The sequence below is a fragment of the Tamandua tetradactyla genome, chromosome 20 (assembly GCF_023851605.1).
Source record: "Tamandua tetradactyla isolate mTamTet1 chromosome 20, mTamTet1.pri, whole genome shotgun sequence".
Lineage (NCBI taxonomy): Eukaryota > Metazoa > Chordata > Mammalia > Pilosa > Myrmecophagidae > Tamandua > Tamandua tetradactyla.
In genome coordinates this window covers 2081005-2100750 of record NC_135346.1, presented here as the reverse complement: position 1 = coordinate 2100750, position 19746 = coordinate 2081005, and the positions used below count along the sequence as shown (strand labels likewise).

General features: G+C 56.5%; 1 protein-coding gene across 1 annotated transcript in view; it reads right to left on the bottom strand.

The window, feature by feature from the left end:
- Positions 1–19746, bottom strand: part of ADAMTS2 (ADAM metallopeptidase with thrombospondin type 1 motif 2) — a 208832-nt gene that overhangs the window by 16087 nt on the left and 172999 nt on the right. The window contains exons 12-20 of the mRNA XM_077138156.1: positions 15381–15526; positions 11941–12116; positions 8682–8815; positions 6006–6129; positions 5314–5394; positions 3658–3824; positions 2942–3101; positions 799–931; positions 221–428 (exon numbers count right to left, since the gene is read on the bottom strand). Coding sequence (XP_076994271.1) covers positions 221–428; positions 799–931; positions 2942–3101; positions 3658–3824; positions 5314–5394; positions 6006–6129; positions 8682–8815; positions 11941–12116; positions 15381–15526 — 1329 coding nt within the window. The remainder of the gene's footprint in view (positions 1–220; positions 429–798; positions 932–2941; positions 3102–3657; positions 3825–5313; positions 5395–6005; positions 6130–8681; positions 8816–11940; positions 12117–15380; positions 15527–19746) is intronic.

The following is a 19746-nucleotide window of genomic DNA, read 5'->3' as shown; positions in this document are numbered from 1 at the left end:
AGTAAACCTTGCAGCCTGTCCTGAGGAGCTCGTGCTTGCCAGCTCTCACAGATACGTGAGCCGATGCCTGATCCTTACATTTCTTTACATATATCCTGTTGGTTCTGTTTCTCTGGAGCATCCCAAAACACCCCCGTCCAAGCCCACATGCCCTCTGGCCTCCTCGTTCCCCCCAAGCTGGGAAGGGGAGCCAAAGGTTAGGGCCAAGGAGCCTGCTTACCTGGGACCAGGGCCCCATCCGCCATTGCCCGGGGCAGAGCTCACGGTTGCAGGCGCGGCGGCCCTCGGGGCGGGCGTCATTGCAGTACTTGCTGTGCATGGAGCGGTTGGTGTTGTCGTGCAGCGCCTGGATGCAGCGCACCACGCGTGCCTGCGAGCCCGTCCGCCCGCAGCTCTGGCTGCATGGTTCCCACTCGCCTGTGACCCACCTGCAGGGGCAGCACGTCCGTCAGGCCTGGGGGCCAGAGCAGAAGCAGCCTCCGTAGCATCGTGGCTTCCCCACCCAGGGCCCCAGACCCAGAAACGCACGGGATGCTGCGGAAGCTCCAGCACGGGACTGAAAGCCAGCCCTGCACCCCGAGCCTCGGCGCTGAGCACCGCCGTCGCCCCAAGTTCTAAAATGCACACTGCTGGTGCCCGAGGCTGGGGGGTGTCCCAGAAAGAAAAACAGGGACAGAAAAACAGCCCAGGGCACTCGGGCTTCGGTCCCGGCACCTGCCTCCCTGGAGGCGCTGGGGCGGCCACCTTCGCCCACACTGTGGGACCCCATCCCTGACCTGGGCACCGCGGGGCACTCACACGGGCTGCGAGCACTCCTGCGCGTTGCAGGCGCGGCGGATGGCTTTGGGCTTCTCGAGGGCGGCGCAGAAGCTGCGGTGCACCATCTTTTGGTCTGGCTTCCGACGGCAGCCGTACTTGGTGAACTGGGAGCCTGCAGGAAGACGGCCACGGGGGCTCAGTCGGGGCGCCAGGCCCCAGGGGGAGCTGCGGGGCCGTGTGTGTTTCCCAGGGGGCGGTGGCTCCTCCCCGGGGACCAGAGACGAGCAGTCCCTTCCGCCCGTGCCCGTAGCCGTTCGTGGGCGTCGACCAGAGCGGTTTTGCTCCCAGGGGACATCTGGCCACATGGGGATATTTTCGGTGACCACAAGCTTGGGATGGATATGTCACTGGCTGTGCTGGTTTGAAACTGTTATGTTCCCCAGAAAAGCCATGTTTTAATTCTGAGCCAATCTTGGGGGCAGCCATATGTTTCAATCTGATTCAGTACTGTTACTGTAGGTGGAAACTTTTGATTAGATTATCTCCACGGAGATGTGACATGCCCAATTGTGGGTGTGACATTTGATTAGAGGGAGGTGTGACTCCACCCATTCCAGGTGCGTCTTGATTAGAATACAGGAGTCCTTTAAAAGGAGAGACATTCTGGAGAAAGCTCAGAGCCAATGCAGATGCTCGGAGAGCTGAAGTGACAGAGCCCACATGGCCGGAGACATGCCGAGCTGCAGAAAGGAAGCTGTTTGAAACCCGAAGCCAAAGACCCCAGCAGACGTCGCCACGAGCCTTCCCAGCTGACAGAGGCATACCAGACCCATGGGCCTTTCTTGAGTCAAGGTCTTTCCCTGGATGCCTTAGTTTGGATATTTTTATGGCCTTAGAACTGCAAACTTGTAACTTAATAAATTCCCTTTATAAAAGCCATTCCATTTCTGGTATACTGCATTCTGGCAGCTTAACAAACGAGTGCACTGGCTTCTGGTGGCTAGAGGCCTAGGCTGCAGCTAACCCCCTACAGGGCACGTGCAGAATCTCCACACAGCGGTGGAAAGGAGGTGGAAGGGGCTGCGGAGGGAGCAGGGCAGGCTCACAGGGGAAGCAGAGGCTGGAGGGTAACGAGAAGCAGCCGGCCAGGTCAGCAAACGGCCACGAGGAGGATCTGAGTAATTCTCCCAAGAGCAGAGCGAGCCCCTGGAGATGCGGACGCCCGGGAGAGATATGGCTTGATGTGGCCATTTAAGAGAATACTGGGGGTGTTGGGCAAGAGAGGGAGAACTAGGCAGTGCCGGGGGTGCACGGGGAGAATCAGCAGGGCATGTCATGAGGTCAACGCAGGGCACACGGGGTGGGGGAGAATCAGCAGGGTGTGTCACGAGGTCAACGTGGGGTGCACGGGGAGAATCAGCAGGGCGTGTCATGAGGTCAACATAGGGCACACGGGGTGGGGGAGAATCAGCAGGGTGTGTCACGAGGTCAACGTGGGGTGCACGGGGGGAGAAATCAGCAGGGCGTGTCATGAGGTCAACGTGGGGCGCACAGGGGGGAGAATTCGCAGAGCATGCCGGCAAGGTCAATGTGGGGCACACGGGGGGAGAATCAGCAGGGCATGTCACAAGATCAATGTAGGGTGCATGGGGGAGGGGCAAGGCACCCCAAAGGCATGCGGGAAGCAGGGGTGCTGTTCTCTGAGGTCCGAGCTGGAGGATGGGCCTTCTCTCTGCAGAGAGGAAACCCTCAGGAAGCCCCGCATGGTATCTGGGGTGGGGAGAGGGGGGATCTGTCCCAGGCACCTGCTCCCAGAGGCTCAGCTGTCTTCTCCCCAGCTTGCCTCGCTCAGTCTCTGGGGTGGGGGCACCACTGTACTAACCCGGTGGGGACCCCCCCTATGTTTATGCCCCAAGCACAACCTCTGTGAGGTTCAGGTTACCCGAGACTGCCGGCACCCCACTCGCCCCAAGAAAGCTGAGAGGGTGTCCTGGAAGGACGGTCCGAGGGGCCTGGGCAGTGGCAGCCCCGGGGCCTGTCCCCCCCCAACGCCCCCAGACCCTGCAGCCTCAGGCTCCCTGGACCCCAGTCGCCGGCCCACTGGCTCCCCGTCGCTGCCTCCCCCAGGCTGCTGCCCACCAGCCCCTGGCCACCCGGCGCCTGCCCCGGGGGCAGCTGTCACCTCCTCCACAGGGCCTGGAGCAGGGCGACCACTTCTTGAGCGCCCACTCGTAGGCCACGGCGTCTTCTTCCAGCACGTTGTTGCCGTCCACGTTGAGCGAGTCCTCGTGGATCATGTACTTGTAGGTCAGCGCCATGCGCGCAGCCCCCTGTGGGATGACCTGCCCCCAGGCCCCGTGGCTGTGAGCGAGGGCGCCCGCTCTGGGGCCGGGAGAGGGTCGGGAACAAGCTCCCCACAAAGGCGCCCGGGCAGGTGGGCGGGGGGCTCCCGGGAAGCCAGGAGTGCGCAGGGCGGCGGGCTGGGAAAGGGCCTGTCCTACCCGCCCCGTCTAACGTCTCCCCGAAGGAAGTAAAATGCCTCGCTGCGGCTGCCCCGCTAAGCTCCGCGGGTTTAAACTGGAGAGCGGAGACCACAGCCAAGAGGCAGCGTGGCTCAGGGTGGGGAAAACGGGTCCCTCGAGGGGAGAGTCTGCCCGAGTCGCGGGAGTGGAGGGAAAGCCGGCACCCCAGTTCCTAGTTCCGTGCCACAGGTTGGGTGGGGCCCGCGGTCGAGCGGGAGGCGCACGGGCTGCAGAGGCCGCAGGGGCGTGGGGGAGCTTCCCAAGGGCGCGGGGGGCTTCCCGAGGGCGTGGGGGGCTTCCCGAGGGCGCGGGGGGCTTCCCGAGGGCGCGGGGGGCTTCCCGAGGGCGCCACGCTCTGCCCGGCGGCCCCGCTCACCAGCACGGCGATGGTGGCGCGCAGCGGCCCCATGGTTTGCAGCGTGTCCCGGCCGTCCTCGTCGCGATGCTCCCACTCCACGCCCATGGCAATGAAGGATTTGGGGTTAGGAGTCACGGCGTTCTCCTCATTTAAAATAAACTTCCCCGTCTCCAGGTTCTTGACGGCTGAGAACGGCAGAAGGGGGTCCGCACCCCGCTCGGGTCACCCAGGGCAGGCCCCTCCCCCGACCGCCTCCGGCAGGCCCCTCCCTCTGCTGACAGCCAAACATCTCCCTGGATGGAGAGGTGAACTGTGTCCCCTCCTGACAGGTACACGGAGGTCCGAGACTCCAGTGTGCGGCCTTATTTGGAAACAGGGTGGGCTCGGGTGGAATTCGTTAACAGGCCGCCCTCCCGATCCAATGCAGTGACGCGCCAGACAGACAGACAGAGGGAAGAAGATGGTCTCGTGAAAGCAGAGAGCCAGGCCAGGCCAGGGAGTGCGGGAAGACGCGAGCTCGGAGAAGAGATCAGGAGGGCTTGTCCCTACAGCCTCCACGGGGCAGCCCTGCCAGCCGCTCGGTCTCCAGAATGGGGGCGCATAAACCACCCGCCGGGACCAGCTTGTTAAGGGCTCCCTGGAAAACCCGACAGCGGCTCGCTGGCCTCTCCCTGAGCCCGTTCCCACCAGGCACTGGGCGCCTCTGGGCGTCCCCCCGGCAGATGTCAGGATCCTGCTGCAGCCCACCTGGGCATCCACTGGACACCCCGGCTCTCCCTGCCCAGCCATGGAGCCGCTGGGGGTGGGGGGGGGGTTTCCTGGGGTGCTGAGAACCCACTGCCCATGGCCACCCAGAGCCCTGGCAACTCATGGGATGGCAGGAGCTTCCCACGCAGTGGGTCACCCCACCCGTAACTGCAGCCGCGGCCTTGACCCCCCAACCAGGGCCTCCAGCGAGGCTGCACAGAGCCCCCTGGGTGGGCCACGGGATGGCTGGGGACGGGGCGGGAAAACCAGCGTGGCCCCTCTTCCTGGAATTCCCCGGGGTGGCACGAAGGAAGCCTGTTGGGTTCCGGCAGGTTTTTATCCCCCTCTGGGGCCTGCTCCCGTTTCAGCAGGGCGAGTGGACTTCAGACTCGGGCTGAGGACGGAGAAGGGCCTTTCGTTTATCTGGGAGGGGTGTCCGTAGTCTGGCCTGTCTACGACAGGCACCCTGGTTCTCTCCCAAGCGTGGGATGGAAAGTGTCGTCCTGAGGTGAGCGTGGAAGGAAAGTGAGTACGGGCAGGAGCTCAGATGCCTGTGGCCACCCGTGTTGAGTGAAATAAGCCGGACACAAAAGGACAAGTCCTGTAGGAGGCACGAGAAATTTCTGGAATAGGCAGACCCATGCAGAGCGTGGGCAGGGGGTTGGGGTCCAGCCGGCCAGCTTGGGGTCTCAGGCGCCGATGGCTTTGGGTGACGAGCCTCATGGTGGCCGCACAACCTCGTGGCCGTGGTGGACATGCCGGCCCGCGCGCCCAAAAGTGGTTCCAGCGGCGACGCTGAGGAGGGACGCGCTGCCACCACAGCATGGCCATAGGCACGGGCCTGAGGTCACCCCACGGACAGGCCACCTGTGTCCACGGCCCATCCCGTCGCGGCTCAGCCTGACACCTGCCCACCCCAGGACTCACCCAGGTGGTGGCGGGAGGCGTCGGTCTCCTGGATGAGCAGGTGCCGGGCTCCTGCCGGGATCTCGAACATCTTGACGTGACCTGCATCCCGACCAAGGACGAAGCGGATGGAAGGCGGCCAGGCCAGGCGGCCCCCCTCACAGGGAGACCCAGCAGCTGTGTGCAGCCCCTCCCCTCCCTTCTGTTGTCTTCACGGTCAGACCCCAGATGCTTCCCGGGCCTCTAGCCTGCCCTCTGCACCCCCTGCGCCCCCTGCTCTCCTGAGGCAGCTGCAAGGGTCAGCTCCAAGCCTGCTTCAAAGGCCCCCAAGCCCTCCCCTAAAACAGGTCAATCACAGGGGTCTCTCCCCTTTTCAGGGGGGACGCACTGAGGCCCAGTGACCTGCTGCAGGACCCCTTCCCACCCCGGAGGACCGAGGCCCACCCAGAACTCACTGGGCCCGGGACCCCGACCTCCCCAGGCCCATCCCGGGCCCTGGAGTCTCAGACCAGCCAGGCGGGCAGAAGGAAACAACGAGCAGAGAGGCCCCGGAGAGCTGGGGCAGGGGTGGCCCTGCTGGAAGGCACAGCCTCCTCCGCGCTGGTCCTGTCACGCTCCCGTCCCACCCGCCCGCTGCCCTTTCCGGAAGGGTTTGGACCCAGTGGTGGGAAGGACGCCTTGGCCACCTGGGCCGCGGGAGGGCAGGGACTCACCTTGCTTCTTGGGCAAGCGCGTGAAAGTCCCCTTGACCACTTTGCAGTGGGCGTTGTCCCCTCCGCACACACCACACTTGTCCTCCTGCTTGCTGGAGCCGATCACCCCGTCGCAGCCCACCTTCTGCAGGGAAGGGCAGGCAGGTGCCGAGGCCCGAGGTCGCACCCGCTCCCTCCCGCATGCTCAGCGCGCTTCCCTGCTCCCGTCGCCATGCTCTGGGATGCGAGCTGCATGCACCCGGGCAGACCCTGGCCTCACGGCGCCTTGGTCGCTCGTCTGCAAAGGGGGGGCCCTCGAGAGCTGGGCACGGCCCAAAGAGGGCCTCAGCCCAGCATGGCAGCTCCGGCCTCTAAATGAGCACTTCTGTCCTGTGGTCTGTGCCCCTCTTGTGGCTTCCACACAGCTCAGCCCCCAAGGGAAGGCCCCCCGAAGGCTCAGACCCCCATCTCTCTCTTTGCCCCCAAGGAATGCAACGTCCTCTTTAGTGTGTCTGGGCTGGAGGCAGTGAGAGTCGCTTCAGTGCTCACACGGCTTCCTCCCAGAGCTCAGCAGAGAAAGGCTACGTCTCCTCCTCCCTTCTGCTGGCCCCGCAATAGCATTGCTTTCCCTCTTGGCCCTGGCTGCCGGGAAGCTCGGAGCCAACGCTCCCTTGAAAGTGCATTCACTGCCATCTCTGGGAGACACTCGCTTCCTCCGCCCGAGCTCTATGATTTTTGCCATTGTCTGACTGGGGGCTTGGAGAGCAAAGGGTTCCGGACACGGAGGGGGCTCTGGGGGGGTTCATGTCAGCTAAGTGAGCCTGTCACTTTGGAATGAATGGATGCACATCAGCAATTTCTGTTTTTGTCAACTGGGTATTTTTACCACAAGCCTTAGGAATCATTTTTAAGAAGCAAGAAAGGTACAAAACTATCAATAAGAAACATGCTGGCGTGGGGGGAAGGCCCCCATTTTACGTAAGAGTGGCACACTGCCCCAGATGTGGGGACAGCTGCCCCAGCCCCAGCCTGAGTAAACGGGAGTGGAAGGTCCTGGAGCTGCAGACACGGGGCGTTTATAGGGTGTCAGACAGGGAGGCAGCATCCAAGGCGGAGGCCTGGACAGAACCAAACCCACATGAGGGCACCTGAGCTCCCTGAGAATCACCCCTCCCCGACTCCTACACTCTTTCTAAAAGGGCTGCAGCCAGTTTGCCAACCGCAGACGTGCCAGGTGAAGCCCAGGGTGGAAGGGGGGCATCGGACAAAGGGAAAGGGAAGGAAGAGGCTGCGCTCTAAAACGGGTCCTCTCACAGGGTTTGTTCAGAGCTTGCAGAGTAAACTAACTACTGCATGTCTCAAACCTTGAGATGGCTTCAAATTGCCTGTTACTGGTTTCCCTCGACTCTAAGATGCGCATGTTTCACCATCTGCTAGTATTTCTGAAATCAGGGTGCAGCTGATAAAAGGGGCTTGCCTGCCAGCCAGGAGATGGTCCCTGTCTGGGCAGCTGCCCGGTGGCGTGACTGAGCCAGGCCAGGTGAACAACTCACCTGGCTGCAAAGGACGCACCCTGTGCAAATGCCCACTGCCCTTCAGGAGACATGACTTAGGCCTGGTGCTCTGCGGCTGAATTAGGGGGAAGTGAATCCCAGCTTTAACCCCAGGCCCCGGGAGCCCAGGATTCTTCTACTGGCTCGAAACTTCTTAGAGCCCAAAAGGACCACGGGGCCAGTGACCGTGTGGTGCAGGGATGGCCACTCATCCCCGAGCAGGACGCCACGCCAGCAACCCGCAGGGGCTGCAGGCACAGATCGCGGGTGCCAGCAATGATGGGTCATCACGGAAGGGGTGCGTTTCCAAGACATTTCTTTCCTCAGTTCCAATTTGCCATGAAATTCTATCGATGGGTTACCAGAGTCAGGAAGTACGCTACGCTTTTCTCAGCTTCTCCTTGTTTCTGCTGGTTTTAAACGACCTGGTGATGGCGGGCTATTCCTGGATGGAGCAGTGGGCAGGGCTTTTTCTTAAAACAAAGGGACCTGTTGGCCTTGTTGAATTCTTAAATTCTCTCCTGATTCCTGCCTCTCCTGTCCCCTCCTCCTGTCCTTCTCACTCTCCTCTCCTCCTCTTTCTCCTCCTGCCGCCTCCTCGCCTCCCCTCCTCCTTTCCTTTCTCTGTTGTGTTTGCCTGGTAGATCTTTTACTACCATTTTACTCTGAACCTTCCTAAATCATTGTGTCTTGATATTTTCTAGTTTGTAGCATCCGCTCGGGTATTATATTTTGATGCAGGATTCCGTTATTTTGAAACAAGCGTTGCACGCTCACGTGGCTTGTTATAACTGACATATTAACCCTGATTGCCCTTCTCTCTTATGTTTTTAATCTTTCCGTCTCCTTTGCGCTATGGTCATATGTATGTCCGCATGTATCCCCCAGTTGTTCGAAAGCTACAGTCCTGTTTTTATAGGGTATAAATGAATTAACAAATATTTCATCTATTCTAAACACCCCTGCCCACCCCCCCCCCACCCCCCCAAAAAAACGCCTCGTGGCCTGGCAGCTCAGCTGGCTGTTGGTGGGGGCGGCTTTGCCCACGCACCTCGGACCCCTGGCGGGAGGGGCTCCCCACGTGGGCTGCGTGGGGTCCGCCCAGGCCCCAGACCCCTGCGCGCCCCGCCCCGAGGCCCCTTACCGCGCAGTCTCCGCGCACGCAGAGGCTGAAGGCGTCTTTGTAAGAGCAGCGCGTCCCGTCGTGCACCATGCGCCGCATGGACACCACCTCGCCCGTCTCCCGGGACTTGCAGTACAGGTGGCACCGCTCCTTAGCTGCGGGCGGAGAACGGGGTGCTGAGGCGCCTCGCGTGGCTCCCCACGTCGGCCGAGTGTCCTCCCAGGAGGGTCTCAGGGCCCACTTGTGCCCCCGCCCGGCTGCCCTCCGCGCTTCTGGGGCTCCAGGGCCCGGGACCCCCGTGCTAGCGCCCCTAGGCAGGGCGGCAGCGGGAGCCCCGGACGCGCTCCGGGATGAGGGTGGCTGTCCCTGACTTCCAAGGAACCCTTCTCCGAGAGCCCCAGGGGGCCAGGCCCCTCCTGATCCGTCCTCGGGTCGCGGCACCTCCCTGCTCGGCATCATCCTAGAGGCAATCAAGTGCTGGGCCACGGTTCCCCCCTGTGCTGGCCTGGAGCTGGGGTGCCCCAGGAAAGCCGGCTCTCAGCCCTTCCTGCGCACAGACCTGCCATGGGGGGGCCCTTTCCCTTAGGTGGTTTCCATGGAGATGTGACCTAGCCCACTCAAGGTGGGTCTTAAACCTTTGCTGAAGTCCTTTCTGAGGGGATTAGAGACAATAAAGGCCCAGAGTTTAGAGAGAAGCTGCCAGAGGTTTTGGGGACAGCCACTGAAACCCACCCAGGAGAGCAGGGCCAGCAGCATCTCCACGTGCCTTCCCACGCGACAGCGGCCCTCCCTCAGCGCCAAGGCATCCTTCTCTGGGTGCCTTAATTTGGGCATTAGAACTGTGAAGTTGTAACCTAAGAAATCCCCATGGGAAAAGTCTATCTAATTTCTGGTATATTGCGTTCTGGCAGTGTTAGCAAATTGAAACAGACCAGAATCAGTATTATTGGCATCAAGCAACGGCTTTTACTCTACAGGTGGAGAGAGAAATGGAAGCAGAGGTGTGGTGAGTGTGCGGGTTAGAGTACTTATTTCCTAGCTCCCTCTCTGCTCACTCAGTGGCATGAGACCCCTGGCACCCCCACTGCAGAGGGGTGCCCTTGGGAGTGTACTTAATATGCTTGTGCCTCAGTTTCCCCATCTGTAAATAAGCAGACTGGCTTGCCTTCCCCTTAGGGTTCCTGAGAGTTAACACATGGCAGCACTTAGAATTGAGACTGGAAAAATGTCACAAGTACCAGCACTTTTTAACCAGCACAAACTGTCATTCTCCCCTCTCTCTCTCTCACCCCACCCTACTGCTTCTGTGGCCTCGGGGAGGTGCCGGGGCTCTGGGCTGTGACAGCCCAGCCCCTCCATGTGAGTGGGGAAATACACAGGCTGGTCCTCCCAGGTGTCAGCTTGTAGGAGTCCCTTGGTCCTGCTCTGTGGACAGGCTTGGTCGGCCATGAGGAGGAGGGTGGTCACCTATGCACAGCTGGCCCAGTAGCCTCCAGCACAAGAGTGCCGTGGGCGGCTGTTCCGATGGAATTCTGGAATCTCGGGGACAGGTTGCCATTCGTAAGAGCAGTGGACAATCACCCTTGCCCTTCCTCGACTCTTAGCACCCTCACTTCTCTGTGAGGAGCCACTCTTCTCCTGCTCTCGGCTCATGTGCTCAAACCAAGCCCCTTTCCCCTCTGGCTCCAGGAGAGCCAGGCCGTCCCCCATCCCCGGGCAACACTGGTTAAATCTCAGAGAGCACGGACCCCACAGGAGCTGGAAGCACTGGGAGGGGGGAAGGTTTCTTTGTCCTGAGGTTTCCAGGCTCATAAGGTGTTAGGTGCCAGATGCCAAGGCAGCAGAAGAGAGAATGACAGAGAGGAAACCGGAGTGGAGAGAAGCAGAATGAAGCTCCTGAAAAATGTCACAAGTACCTGGCTCCAGCCGTGCCTGAAGCTATCTCACTTTTCAACCCCAGGAACAACAGATGCCTTTCAATGCTTAAACCTGCTTGAGTTGTGCTTCCTGACACAACCGAGAGTCCTGGCTCACAGGCTCGAAAGCCAGAGGGGACCTGGTTGCTTGACAGGGCTCGGCCCCGCTGCTTTCAGCTCCGCCCGGCTGAACCTGCCTGTTGGGGACTGAATCCTGGTCCTCCCAAAAGGCATGCCCAGGCCTCACTCCTGGACCTGGGGGGTGGACCTGATCACAAACAGGACCTCCGAAGATGTCATGGTCAAGGTGAGGCCACCCTGAAGGTGAGGGGGTCTTAATCCCATGTGGCTGAAGTCTTTACAAGCAAAGGAAACGACACTCAAGAAAAAGCCAGAGAGAGTGAGAAAGAGCAAGAGTGAGAGAGAGAGAGAGAGAGAGTGCCAGGGGATGGAGGATTGCCATTGTCAGGATGCAGCAGACATTGGAGCGAGCGTGGCTTTGCCTGCACACTGACGTGAACTTCTCACCTCCAAAACAGCAAGACAGTAAAATCCAATAAATTCTAACCCAGTGGTGCTGCTCTGAAGCTGCTATAGACCCCAGATATGCCACTTTTTCCCAATTCAATCTTGTGGGGGCAGACCTATTGTTTAGGGTGGTACTTTCTGATGAAGTTGTCTCCATGGGGGGCCTTTCAATTAGAAGGTTTCCTTGGAGATGTGTCTCTACCCATTCACGGGGGTCTTAATCCACTTACTGGAGTCCTTTAAGAGGGAACCATTTTGGAAAGAACTTCAGAGCCAACAGGAGACCCAGACATTTGGAGATGCGGAAAGAAAATACCACCGGGCAAGCTGCTTGAAACCAGAAACCAAAGGACCAGAGAACCAGCCACGAGCCCTCCCAGCTGACAGAAGGGTTCTGGAACCAGCGGCCTTTCTCGAGTCAAGGTATCTTTCCCTAGATGCCTTTGTTTGGACATTTTTATGGCCTTAGAAACTTGTAATGTAATAAATGCCTGTTGCGAAAGCCGACCCGACATTCCAGCAGCACTGACAAACTAAAGCAGTCACCCATCTGTGGTATTTGTCATACCATCCCTGACAAGCTAAGACCCCGGCGGATGGCACAGCGCTGATCTCGTCCACCTGAAGGGCACCTGGGCATCCATTCAGCCCCCAGCCTGGCTCCCTCGCACCTGCCTCCTTGGCCAGTCCCAGCTCCCTGGCTCCTTCGAGCCTGCAGCCCTGCTGCAAGCCATGAGCCCTGAGCCCCGGCAGTGTCCCCAGTGCCCATCCAGCTAGGGCAGTCAGGAGGCACGGAAAGGGGGCGCACATCCGCCAGCCCGCCCCAGCGGGCTCACCGTCCCGGTGCTCATGGGGCAGCCAGTGGTGCTGGCTGTCCCCGTGCTCGAAGTACAGGTCCCACTGTCGGCACTGCTCCTCGCGGAAGTCCGCCTGGGGGTCAGGGCAGCCCTGCGAGTTGCAGAGCTGGAAGTCGTAGGCCAGGCCGGAGCAGGTGCGGCCCCCATTGGCCGGGCTGCGGGAGAAAGCAAAGGCTTTGCAGCTGCGGACCACCGGAAAGGCCCACTTTGAAGGTGCTTCTTGGGGTCCACGGGATCCCCGAATCTCAGGTCTTGGGGGTGGTTTGGTAGATGAAGGGCCCAGGTCTGCCCAGCCCCAGCGGCGGGTCCCAGGCTGGCCTCCCGGACCTGACGCAGCGGATGGGCTGGGGGTCCCTCCTGGTGGGATACCTGGGTGAGGAGCACCTGCCCACAGCCCTGTCCCCGCCCCACCGCATGCGGAACAGTGCACCCCGTGGTGGTGTATGTGGGTTCTGCTGCCCCACTGGGCCATAACGGGGGTGGCAGGGGCTGGGCATCTCCCGGCTGGGGAGGAGTGCAAAGGCAATTCTGAATCCGTGGGTTTCCCACATGCACGCAGTGTAAACGAGCATCTGGCCTCAGTGGCCCTCGGCCTTTCTCCACCTCAGAGAAGCCGGGATACATTTCAGTCACTCACACACACACACAAACACACTTCCATGAGAGCAGTGCCAACCCACAAATCACAACACCCTCTCCACCCACCCAGGAAACGTCCCCAGCTTCGGATGCTTCTAGAGGCAGGGGTGGGGCACGGCTGGCAACAATGCAGGGAGGAGCTGGGAGGTTTTCGCACCCTTGTCCCAGCTCGGACAGGGCAGAGCTGGGCAGAATCCCAGCCCCACTCCCCAGCCAGGCTTGGTCCCGAGACCTGGGACTCAGCCTCCAGCTGCGGGCAGCAACTGCTGCCACCCAACACAGAGCAACTAGCACCCTCCAAGGAGCAACCAGGGCAGCGTGTCCACGCTGGGGATGGCGGAAAGAGGCCACCGGTCCAGGGAGAGGCTCCGGCAGCGAGGTGGGGACTCTACTGATCACAGCTGGCATTCTCGTTAGCCGGCGAATTCAGAGGAGATGGGGGGTAAAAGCGAGTGAGGGATGTGGAGCCTGTGGACTCTTTCCACACTGCGTGGCACCGTCACATGCACCCCACGGTATGACAAGAAAAGCCACATCCCCACGCGCTAGAACGCAAATGGAGACGGAGCCGCGGGAGGTCTGGCTACCACCTCCTGGAGAGGCACGGAAGTGAGGCCAGGTGTTGGCCAACTCAGGAGCAGGTCGCGCTGCTGGGGGAGCTCACTGCCACCCCCCTACATGGGACATGACTCCCAGGGGTGTAAACCTCCCTGGCAATGTGGGACAGAAACCCCAGGATGAGGCAGGACCTGGCAGAAAGGAACTGAGAAAGCTTTGACCAAAAGGGGGACAAGAGAAATGAGACAAAATAAACTGTCGTGACTGAGAGATTCCAAACCCAGTCGAGAGGTTATCCTGGAGGTTATTCTTATGCATTATATAGATATCCCTTTTTAGTTTATGGTGTAGTGGAGAGCTGGAGGGAAGTGCCTGAAACTGCAGAGCTGTGTTCCAGTAGCCTTGATTCTTGAAGACGATTGTATAACTATAGAACTTTTACAATGTGACTGTGTGATTGTGAAAACCTTGTGTGTGATGCTCCTTTTATCCAGGGTATGGACAGATGAGTAAAAACTAAGGATAAAAAATAAACAAATAATGGGGCAAGGGTATGGAATATTTGGGGTGTTCTTTTTACTGTTACTTTTACTTTAATTCTTACTTTTATTTCTTGGAGTAATGAATGTTCAAAATTGATTGTGATGATGAATGCACAGTGATGTGATGATTACTGTGAACTACTGTTTGTACACTTTGGATGATTATATTGTATGTGAATACATAATATATCTCCATAAAATTGCACTTAAAAAGCCACGCTGATCCCGTGGGTCCTGAGATGCTTTGGGACTGCAGCTGTTTCCCTGCCCTTGCTGCCACGGATGGGGTCTGAGCCAGCGGGGCAGGCTAGCAATCCCCAGAGGGTCAGGAAAGTATGCCCCGCCTTCCCCCACCTTCCAGGCCTTGGTAAGCTCTGCTGGTCTAGGACTGAGGGGGATCCCCTGCACCTCAAAAACCCAGCCTGGAGTGAGGCCGCAGATTTGGGGCCTGGCACAGGGGGTGGTGGGGCTGGACCTACTCTGCCAGCTGTGTACCTGCAGCCCAGCCACCCCCTCAGCACACCAAGTGGCAGCAGATAGGAAAGACACTTATTGAGTGCTTGCTGTGTGCCAGGCCATGCACTATGGCACCACGACCAAGCAACCAGTATGCTCGGGCGGTTCCAACTCAGTGCATGTGTAGAAGCACCCAGGGGTGTTTGAGGGGGAGGAGGGCACTTGGAGACCCCTCCCAGATGGAGCCCCCAAGCTAGAGATGGGGGGGCTCCATGCACAGCTGAGGGCCGCACTTTGCTGACCCCCTTTACACCCCTCGGCGGCCAGCCCAGAGACCCGGCCCGGAGTGAAGCAGAAGCACACCCAACTCAGAAAGCTCAGGCCGCCGGATGTGGTGCACACGCTGGGGGCTTAACTTTGGGGGTCCCGGGCTCTTCCAGGAAGCTGGTGTATGCCACTTTAATTCTTACTTAATTAAGTAAGAATTAAAGTCCCCCCGAAAGTCCACCTGCGCAGAGACTCTGGCCCCAATTTGGAAGCTGAAGCTCTGTTTTGATTTTTCAAGATGTGAAATCTCCAGATCTGTAGTATTTTGAGATTGCTCAAAATCTTTGAAAACACCAGACAGGCTAAAGAAAGACAGAAGCTGGCGGGAGCTGGGAGTTGTGCTGGCTACCCGGGTTCACTCAGGGCTCGCCCCTCATGGGCTGAGGGTGGGTGGGGCATGGGCCCCAGAGACACCCTCAGGTGCAATGGGAGCAGACAGGGGTGGGGGGCTGCAGGAGAGGCAGGGGTGGGGGCCAGGTGGAGGGGTGTGGCACCCGGCGGGCACCGGGAGGGCTGCGCAGCTGCTTTTGCCCCGGGTGGCTGGGCCTTGGGGGCATTGGGCCCACTGGGCTCCTGCCTTGTTGCAGACAGCTGCTTGGGTGCCTCCCGGGGGCTGAGAGAACCCCCTTCTTCACGCCCATCCCCTCTTGCTGTCCTACCTTCTGTCCTTGATGCACTCAGCCAGGACAGACAGCGGATGCTGCTGCCCAGGTGGCTGCGGTCCCGGGGGGGGGCCACTACGTCTCTGGCCCCCAGCAGGCGGTTTGGCCAGAGGCTAGCCCTGCCCCCCACACCACCCCAGTCTCAGCTTCCTCCTGGGGAGGCCAGCGCTGCTGCCTGGGCCCCCTCCCCACACACCACGCACCCACCGGGGGCCACGGGGAGGGGCCGACTTACTGTGGATTGTCACACTGGCGGGTCCTGAACTTCACACCTGTGCCGCAGGTGCGCGAGCAGGAGCCGAAGGGGCTCCAGGCGCCCCAGTTCCCGTCGCGTTTGAGGATGTCGGGCGTCAGCCAGATGCAGTGTCCTTTGAAGCAGTGCTGCAAGACACGAGTCCCGAGGTTCGGGGGCTGCCGCGCTCGCGCTGGGGAACCGCCGAGAGCATGGTGGAGTCCTCGTGTGGCCCTGCCCACTCCCGCGTTCCCTCCCTCCCACTCCTCCAAGCCCACCCCTCCAGGCCCCGCCCTCTCGTCAGGACCCCGCCCACCCCTTCCCGGCCCGCCCTCTCCTCCCACACTCTCTCCTCCAAGCCCCGCCCGCTCCTCCTCAGCCCCCGCCTACCCTTCCAGGCCCCGCCCACTTCTCCCCGGCCCCGCCCTCTCTTCATGGCCCCGCCCACCTCCGCTGCCCCCCGCCCCCACTCTTCCCCACGCGTCTCCAGGGCCCACGCTGCGGGTAGCGCAAACCCGCACAGTGGAGTCGGAGATGTTAAAATCCACTTATATAAGTGAAAAAGGCAATCGTGAGAAAATACTCTGTAAGCACTCCGCAGGCCGTAATAAGCAGGTGATGGGAGCGCATGAAACACACGTTTACAACCAGAATTGGACCACCCCTCCCGGCCCCGCCGACAGGGAGAGCCCACTCTGAGAAGATGGCAGCTGAAAATACCGAATTAGGTATATAGAAAAAAGATATGCTTCAAATAGAAAATGTCACTGAATTTTTAAAAATTAAAAACTGACAACCACAAAAATAAAGGGAGAAAGTGGCAACACTGCCCCTGTGGCATGAAGGAAGGAAAGTTTTTAATTACAAATTCAATGTCTTTTATGAATATGAGACAATTCAGAGTTTCCTTTTTTTTTCAGATTTTGTGTTTTCAAATTTTATTTACAAAAAGAGACAGCAAATGGAAACTTCGGAATAGTAATGTGAGGAGCATCTCTCCCTAGTAAAACCAGTATTTAACAAGTGAAAATTGGTTTAAAACAAAACAAAATATTTAAAGTCTTTGGATATTCTCATGGGGGCATACAACAAATGTAGAAATTTGTATTCAAGAAAATCTACTAAGTCTTGGTAAGAGCAGGGAAAGTCTTGGGCACCTGAGCCTTGAGGCATTCCATCTCTTCGCCAGCTCCCTGGGGCAGGTGCTCTATTCTGGGAAGGTGCTTCCAGGAAGACAAGGCTCCCTTCCAGGCCCCTCCCCAGCCCTTGCTCTGGGAAAGGCAGGCCACCAGCAGCCGCCATCTTCCTGAATCTGTGGCAGAAAGTCAATTCCCGGAAGGGGTGGCCCAACGTACTAGAGCTCCCCTCCCCTCCCCAGCCCCCGTCAAATCCCAAGTAAGGCAGGGCAAGAAAACTGGACCCCTGCAGGGGTTTCGCTTTTGGAGAAGGGACCACTGCCTCCCTACCCCCAGCTCTGGTGCAGCAGTGCAGTGGTTCTTCCCAGAGAACGCGCAGGACAGAAAGCTCCACAGCTCTCGCTAAGGGAACTGACTTTATCTGGAACAGAGCATAGGAAAATGCACGCCTGTGCTGGTTTGAAGCTGATATGTAGCCCAGAAAAGCCCAGTTCTTCTAATCCAGTCTTCTGGGGGCAGACTCACTGTTGGGTGGGACCTTCTGATTAGGTTGTTTCCATGGAGATGTGAGCCCACCCATTTAAGGTGGGTCTTAATCTGCTTACTGGAGTCCTTTAAGAGGGAGGCATTTTGGAGAAAGCACAGATGCCTGGAAACAGCCCTTGGAGATGCTAAGATAAGAGATGAAATCCAGAGTCTGCCCCAGAAAAGGCAATGAGAGGACCCTGGAATCAGAAGCTGAAAACAATGAACCGGGAGCAAGATGCCAGCCATGTGGCTTCCCAGCAGACACAGGCGCTCTGGACGCCAGTGGCCTTTCTTAAGAGTCCAGGTACCAGCTTGTCGATGTCTTCCTTGGACATTTTCATGGCCTTAGAACTGTAAATATGTAATCTAATAAATCCCCTTTGTAAAAGCCAATCCATTTCTGGTATATTGCATTCCAACAGCTTTAACAAACCGAAATAATGCCTAAATTCCTTACTTAAAAAAAGAGAGATTGTAGTGTGAACAATTAAGAAGTGGGCAGTAGCTGCATGATACAAGAAGCAACAAAAGAAACAGTTGAACAGCTGGAAGTTTAGTGAGATAACCAGGGGCAAAGGCAGCTGATAAGAGAAAGGCTGGCAATACCCTGCCCTTGCAAAGGGTCCAGACTTTACTGGTCAGACTATAGAGCAAGTTATGCCCAAGGGCATTCTCAACTGGCAATAGAGCAGTCAGTGCAGGCTAACAGTCCTGTGACACAGGCAGAATCAGAAGCTCAGCAGGCAATCAGGGGAAGGGACAGTCCAAGAGGGCCTGCCTAAAACACCTGTGCATGTGGCAGGGAGATGGCGGTGAGGGAGGGTGCATATGCCCAGGGCTGTGACCTCTGGGGAGCCTCATACACAAGGCAGGGGAAATAAATCTCATTGACACAGTCCAGTCAAGTCGTTCAACAAATAAACAAGGAAACAAGGCCCAGGGCATCAACTTCCAGAGTTACTTCAATATATTATCTGAAATATCAAGTTTACAAAAAAAGAAAATTTTAAGGCATGCAAAGAAAGAGTGAACCACATCCAGAAAAATAAGCAACATAAACTGAGGGCCAGATGTTGGACTTGGCAAGCAAAGATTTCAAAGCAGCTATTATAAATATGTTCAAAGAACAAAAGGAAATCATGTCTAAAGTAGTAAAGGAAAGTAGGAGAACAATGTCTCATCAAATAGAGAATATCACTAATGAGACAGAAATTATAAATAAATGGATAAATAAAAGAACCAAAAAAGAACCTCTGAAGTTAAAAAGTGCATACACTGAAATGAAAAAATTCATTTGACTTGGCAGAATAAAGAATCAATTGAAGATAGAGCAATGAAAATTTTGCAATATGAAGAGCAGAGAGAAAAAATCATGAAGAAAAATGAAAAGAGCCTCTAAGAAATATGGGGCACTATTAAGCACACTAAAATTACACAATACCAGGAGAGGAAAGAGAGAAAATAGCAGAAAAATGAATATTCAAAGAAACAATGGCAGGAAGTGTCCAAAATTGTATGAAAAAATTAATGTATACATCCAAGAAATTCAATGAACTCCAAGTAGGATAAATGCAAAGAGTCCCACACCTAGACACTTTATAGTCAAATGTTGAAAGCAAAGGTAAAGAGGAAAGTTTGACAGCAGCAAGAGAGAAATGACTCATCATGTACAAGGAAAATGCCAGTAAGATTAAAAAGCGACTTTCCCTCAGAAATTATGGAAGGCATGAAACTGGGATGACATTCAAATGCTGAAGAAAGAAAGGATTCTCAATCAAGAACCTTATATTCAGCAAAATTTTCTGTCAGAAATTAAGATGAGATAATATTCCAGGATAAACCAAAACTGAAATAATCATTGCTCGCAGACCACCATATACGAATAGGAAAGGAAGTTCTTCAGGTTGAAAAGAAATGACACCACAGAGTAATTCAATTCCATGTGAGAAAGCAAAGCACACAACTGAAGGTAAGGCGTCGGTAATTATAAAAGACAATATAATTGTATATTTCTTCTACATTCTTCTCTTAACTGATTTAAAAAGCAATTGCATAAAATAATATGTAAATAATTGCACTGCTGAACCTATAATTTATAGAAATGTAATATATTTGAACAGAAACAGCACAAAGGAGGCAGCTGGGAAGAAAAAGGTGATGGAGGAAGGAAATGGTGCCAGCTGGTAACTTAAGTCCACAGGAGCAAATAGAGAATACCAGAAATGGTACATAGAAAGCTAATATAACAACTTTGCTCAATATATACTCATTATGTGCTTCTTTAAAAGCTGTAAGATAATATAAATTAATACATTTAAGAATGTATTGTTGGGTCTGTAACATAGACAGACGTAACATTGCATAACATAACAGCACAAAAAAAGGAACAGAGGTGGGAATAGAGCTATAAAGAAATAACACTTCTGGAGCTCATTGCCGTCACATTAATATAAATCAGAAGCCCACACTGACAAGACGAGCATTGCAAGCTCTAGAGAAACTACAAAGAAAATAACTTCGAAAAGAGGTAAAAAATTATTAAAGGAATTAAAATATTACATAAGAAAACATTCACTTAATGCAAAAGAAGCCGTTAGAGGAGGAACAGTGAAACAAAAAAGGCATTAGAAGCAGTAAAAAAAAAAGCAAAATCACAGACATAAATCCAACCATGTCAATAATGATAGCAGAGATTACAACTTTAT